At 38.6% G+C, this 6,386-nt stretch overlaps 1 protein-coding gene across 1 annotated transcript in view; it reads left to right on the top strand.

Annotated features, from left to right (window-relative positions):
* Taf1b (TATA-box binding protein associated factor, RNA polymerase I subunit B) overlaps positions 1 to 6,386 on the top strand; it is a 104,914-nt gene that overhangs the window by 25,706 nt on the left and 72,822 nt on the right. The window contains exons 3-5 of the mRNA XM_008850125.3: positions 4,336 to 4,423; positions 5,345 to 5,442; positions 5,905 to 6,000. Coding sequence (XP_008848347.1) covers positions 4,336 to 4,423; positions 5,345 to 5,442; positions 5,905 to 6,000 — 282 coding nt within the window. The remainder of the gene's footprint in view (positions 1 to 4,335; positions 4,424 to 5,344; positions 5,443 to 5,904; positions 6,001 to 6,386) is intronic.

Below are 6,386 nucleotides of genomic sequence, written 5' to 3'. Positions count from 1 at the left end.
AGGAAGCGTGGAACTTCTTTGGATTCAAATCCAGGAATTTTCCACCTTCCCTCATTTTGCTCCCCTCCTTCCCTTCCACCCTTACCCCTCCCATCCTTCCTTCCTTCATTCCTTCCCTCCCTCCCTCCCTCCCTCCCTTCCTCTCTCCCTCCCTCCCTTCCCTCTTCCCTCCCTTCCTCCCTCTCTCTCTCTTTCTCTTTCACAATTTAATGCATTAAAATTATGTGTATGGGGGGGCTGGGGGTGCTATTTGCCTATGTGTGCTGGTACCTATGGAGTCCAGAGCTGGAATTCCTCCTCCCTCCCTCCCTTCCTCTCTCCCTCCCTCCCTCCTCCCTTCCCTCCCTTCCTCCCTCTCTCTCTCTTTCTCTTTCACAATTTAATGCATTAAAATTATGTGTATGGGGGGGCTGGGGGTGCTATTTGCCTATGTGTGCTGGTACCTATGGAGTCCAGAATAGGGAGCTGGAATTCCTGAAACTAGAGTTACAAGTGGTTGTGAGCTGCCTGCTATAGGTGCTGGGACCCAACTCAGGTCCTATAAGAGCAGTATATGGTCTTAACCTGCTGAGCCATCTTCCCCTTACATGACTGTGTTTCTTGAGACAGTTTCGTCTATTTACAGCTCAAATGCTTGTTTGCTTCCCTATTAGATAGGCTATTAACACGATAAGTACTTATCCAAAGACACTGGTAGAGTGATTATGGTGATGGTCTCATGGAGACACATGGCTCATCAAGATATATAAATGTGGCACTGGAGAGATGGCTCAGAACACTGTGAGAGGATCCAAGTTTGATTCCCAGCACCCATGTTGGGAAGCTCATAACTGCTTGTAGCTCCAGCTCCAGGGGATCCAGTGTACTCTGGCCTCTGAGGGCACCTGCATACATTCACACAGACATGTACATACACATAAATAAAGACAATCTTTTAAAAATATATAAATAGATGTATGTCTACACAAGCATATCACATTGTACAGTTGAAATGTGTGTAGTTTGGTCCTCTGCTTTGATGCTTATTAAGGTACTGGTGGTTTTACTAACTGTTAATTCTCTAGTGTAGAGCAAATGTAAACATAGTGAAGGAAGATAGTATCATAATGGAATGTTTTCCACTTGGAATACCTATGTGCAATTTTTTTTTTTTTTTGGTCTTTTTGAGACAGGGTCTCCCTGTAAGCTGGCATGACACTCACTATATAGACCAGGCTGATCTTGAACTCACAGAGATCCACCAGCCTCTGCCTCCCAAGTGCTGGGATTAAAGGCATGCACCATCACTCCCAGCAGAATGTGCAGCTATGCAATTCTTGAAAATGTGCAATATATTTCTTTCCTTTCCTTCCCCCCCCCCTCGCTCCTCCTCCATTTGCAAGGGATTGAATCCAGTGCCTCATGAGTACTAGGCAAATGTTCTACAGCTAGCTACATCCCTGGTCCCAACATAATTTTATAAAAGCCATGAACCACAGAGTCTTCTTTTCACACAGTAGGCAAGCCTGTGTGTTACATAACTCCAGTGGTTACTCTTAGCTTTACAGTAATCCAGGTATGTTCATCACATAGAATATTAGAGTTAATGCACCTTGGAGTTGTGTAGTATAGTGGTGTTGAAATTCAGTGGATGAGGAATGACCAGTGAGACAGAACACCCATGAAAAACGGAAGTTGTATAACAATTTGCCTGATTTTTCTGCTTTCATTTCCCCTTAGTTTACTGTGTATGGAATTCTTCAAGCTCTTGGTTCTTTATACAATCTGAACAAAGCTTTCTGAATAAAAAGGTTTCTCCCTGTATGTTTTCTTCAGGAAAAAGAATTTAAGATCCTTAATCTGGCCAGTTTAGGCAACATATAATTTTGCCTTCTTAAGTATTTAATGAAAGTCTAGGCTCAAATTATATGAGTTTAGCAGATTTTATAATTATGAAAAGAATGCATGTTTATTGTAGGAAATTTGAAAACTATGAGATGAAAGCCAGAATCACCAATAATGTCTATATACATTCAGTAACTTCCTTTCAATCTTTTTTTCTGTGTCTAGAAAGGAAAAAGGGGATTTTTGAGTATTATTGAATCTTTAGTCTTGATTTTTTTACCGTTATTCTGAATATTTGCAGAGTTTTATGAAGTGTGTAAATATTCCATAATCTAACTATCCAGTCAATTACTTATAGACCAGGTTTGTAATGTTTAACCTTTTCTAGTTTTGTTGTTTCACATTTTATTTAGTCCAAATTTTAAACCCTCTTTTTTCCTTGTTACCTTTTAAATGTTCTGTCTTTGCTAAATAACTACTTTAGAATTATTTTGACATGTCTTATCTTCTCAGGATAGCTAATTTCTACATCATATTGTTTTGAAAATAGTTTCTGTGACTAGAGAGACTGAATTACAAAAATCCCATTGTTAAGAGATATGTCTCTTACACTTTCCTTTCCTGTTTCTTTCTCTTTTCTTTTCATTTTCTTGCTCTTTTCTTTTTGAGTCAGGGTCTCCGTGTATGTAAGTGCAACTGAGTCATGAAGTGCCCAAAGAGGCCAGAAGAGAGTGTCGGATCTTCTAAAACTGGAGTTACGGATGGTTTTAGCCGCCATGTGGGTGCTGGGATTCAAACCCCAGTCTTCTGCAAGAGCAGCCAGTGCTCTTAACCACTTAACCACTGAACCATCTCTCTAGCCCTTTTCCCCACCTTGTCAAGGGCTGACTTTCAATAGATCACAACAAGGGAGCTGCTCTGTTACCTACAAAACCTCAACCCAGAAGCAAGTCATCTACAAATGGTTTAAGCCGGGTTCTGTGCCTTTGATTTTATTTATTTTTATTCATTCATTCATTATTTTGGTCTTTTTGAAGCAGGGTCTCCCTGTAGCCCCAGCTGTCCTGGAACTCACTATGTAGACCAGGCTGGCCTTGAACTTACGGAGATCCACCTGCCTCTGCCTCCCAAGTGCTGGGATTAAAGGTGTGTGCCACTATGCCCGACTATGCCTTTTATTTTTAATGGGAGTTTAGTTGAAGATCAACTTCATTCAGTTGGGGTAATGTATACTTGTAATCCCAGGACATGGAAGGCAAAAGGAACACAAATTTGAAGTTTGCCCAGACTGTATTAAAGGAGAGGAGAGGAGAGGGAAGAGAGAGAGAAAGAGAGAGGGAAATGGAGAGGGGGGAGGGAGAGGGGGTAGCAGATAAGCTCTATTCTAAATCTCTAAATTTAGAAAAGATATTTCGACTTCTTTTAAAACTTTCACCTTTCTCCAGTACTAAGACTCAAGTTTTATTTTTGGTTTTAAGAAAATTAAAGCCATTAGATAACTGTCTTTGAAAACAGTTGGCATTGAAAACTTTATTTAAAAAATTTATTTTTATGTATATGAGTCTTCATGTATGTAAGTGCATCCGAGTTGTGTAGTGCCCTCAGAGATCAGAAGAGTGTCAGATTTCCCTGGAACTGGAGTTATAGAGAGTCACCAGCAGCCATGTGGGTGCTGGGAATTAAACCCGGGTCCTCTGTAAGGTCAGTGCTCAGTGCTCTAAACCACTGAGCCTTGTTTCCAGCTCCAGAATTGAAAACTTTTTAATAAATTGTACTAACCATTTGCTATCCTAAAATTCTGTTTCAGTGAAGATAAAAAGTAGTGCTTTTGTAACTGAAAGCCATTTTAGAGTAACATTCAAATACTTGGAAAAGGAGAACAGAGCTAAACTTTGGGTAGGTTAGGGATCAGTCAGTTATAGTAAATAAGAGAACTGATTGTTTATTCCTGAACTCTTGATCTTCCTGCCTTCAGTCTCCAAGTGCTGGGATTATGGGTATGTGCCATGGCCAGCAAAAAAAAAATTGTTTTCATATTAAAGTGTATTTGACATGGCTAAAAAAATGAATATATATATGCTGGACATGGTGGCTCATGCCTTTAATCCCAGCATTTGGGAGGCAGAGGCAGGTGGATCTCTGTGAGTTCAAGGCCAGCCTTGTCTACATAGTGAGTTTCAGGACAGCTCCTGGGGCTACAGAGATACCCTGTCTCAAAAAAAGAACATATTTGACTTGTTTGGTATGAAAAGTTAGTCACTGATTTAAAGTAAAAGTTTCTTATTTAACAGACACTTACTTGGTGGTTACTATGTTTGGGCACTTTTTAAGAACCAAGAAATCTTGAATAAAAAAATCAACATAAAGATTAAATAGGATGGTATAATTTTGCCATCATTGGTCTAGTCATTTTCAGTTTGGTTCCTTAACACTTGGCAGAATATACTTGGAGATAAAATGTTGAGAGGGATACAAAGCTACCTTCTTAACTGTCCTTTTTATTTCCTGCAGAAATCTAAGGAAGTTATCAACTCTTCAGTTATTCCTAATACCAAGATAAACACCATCAACAGGGGTCTTAGAAAGAAAAGAAAACATGGTGAGTCTTGCTGACACTGGCTGCAGCCTGCTCTACTCAGTTTCTACTGTTATGATGTGGGGGACACAGGATGGAATTTTAAATAGATTCTAGAAAAAGGCCAGCATTTTAATGAGAAAATCCAACTAGAATTAAAGTTACTGCAGCTGGTAAAACTGGAAGCAAATGCATTGAAGCATAGTTGTTTAAAATACTGTTGACTGTCAGGATGTTGCTCTTCTGGTGGAGCCACTATTGTGAAAAGATGATTGTACAGGAGCCTTGGCTGTTTTATGTGCTGGTCCTGTTCTATTATGAATTTGATTTTCCGAGATGATTCAGCTGTGAACTTGTCAGATTCAGTAAGTTAAACTCATATTCAACTTTCAGAAAACCGTTTCTCACTCTGAATTTTGAACATACCTTTTTAAAATAGGAAAGAGTATTTTTCCTTAAAATACGTGTAGCATGGGTGTTAATCCAGTAAATATATGGCAGTGAAGCATTATTGAAAAGGGTCTGAAAACGTGTTTTTGTGACTACCTAGGAACAAACTCTTAAGTTTGAAACCACTGGATCCTGGTAAACAGCTGAGAGGGACTGGAGATATGGCTCCACAATTAAGAGTGCTTGCTGCTCTTCCACAGGACCTAAATTTGGTTCCTAACACCCGCTTAGACAGCTCACAATTGCCTGTAACTCCAGCAGGAGATCTAATGCCCTCTTCTGGAATGATACACTTGCATATATGCAGGCAGAACACTCAGACACATCAAATACAAATAAGTAAAATAGAAACATAAACAAAGCACACACAAACAAGAAAAGAAACTATTTGAGGTGTAAAAATAAAATTGCTGTGTAAACACACATTATAATTATGTAGCAGCATTATAGTAAATTAGGAATACAAATGTCTAAAACATGTTATTTGTCTTTTAGAAAAAGGCTGGGATTGGTATGTTTGTGAAGGTTTTCAGTACATACTTTATCACCAAGCAGAAGCGTTGAAGAATCTTGGAGTAGGCTCAGAGTTGAAGGTACGTCCGTTTGTGTCTAGATGTTAGCTTTACATGATTTACTTTGAGTTACTTTGAATTGCTTGAAGAATAAGGTTTGAGTGGAACTGAGGAGGAATCTAGTGACACTAGGGTCTTTGCCTCTAACTAGAAGTATAGTCAAGTATAAATCATCTTCTTTCTGTGACTCTTAGTATGTAAAAGGAAGGGCTCCAACCAGGTGATCTTTAGTGCCTTTTCCTTCTCTTACAATTAAATATTGGAAGTATATCTTGAGGTCTGGTCTGAGTTTAACCCCAGCACTGCAAAACAAGACATTTATTTATTCATTGTTTCCCATATACTTGATACCGTGTTGAGAATCTTTAAAGGAAAAGAGGGAAGGATGCACTTAGATGTACAAGAGATTCTGTGGTCTAGATGTGCCTGTGTATCTGTCATTACAGTAAATCGCCACTCATTTCCTTCTACCTTCTACTTTAGGATGAAGTTTTGCACAGTTTTTGGAAGCGCTACCTTCAAAAGAGCAAGCAAGCGTATTGTAAAAACCCAGTTAATACTAGTGGAAGGAAAACTAAAGTAAGCCACAAAGTCTGAAATACGACTAGAAGACTTGTTGTGTGATAGAGATGGAAATTGGGTTTGTGTCTACTTGCCTTTGGCTTGTCAGAGGATTTTCGGTGGAGAGGCTTCTGCTGCAGCCCACAATGATGGGGTCCCTGATTTAGACATTGCAATTACTTATGGCTTCTTATTAGAATAGTTGAAAAACAAAAGTATTCTTAATTTTTTTATTTTGTGTTTTTTTCTTTTAAATATATTTATTTTTTTTAATTATTTATTTAATAACTACATACTTAGAAGAAGCATTTCATTACATCATTGACATATTCAATAACAATTTTCTGAGCTAAGATGCATTTCTTTCAAAATTGGTTCTAAATCTTTAGGTAACAGTTGAATTT

This window comes from Nannospalax galili, unplaced genomic scaffold (assembly GCF_000622305.1).
Source record: "Nannospalax galili isolate Female #2095 unplaced genomic scaffold, S.galili_v1.0 scaffold100, whole genome shotgun sequence".
Lineage (NCBI taxonomy): Eukaryota > Metazoa > Chordata > Mammalia > Rodentia > Spalacidae > Nannospalax > Nannospalax galili.
This window is presented reverse-complemented; position numbering and strand designations above follow the sequence as displayed.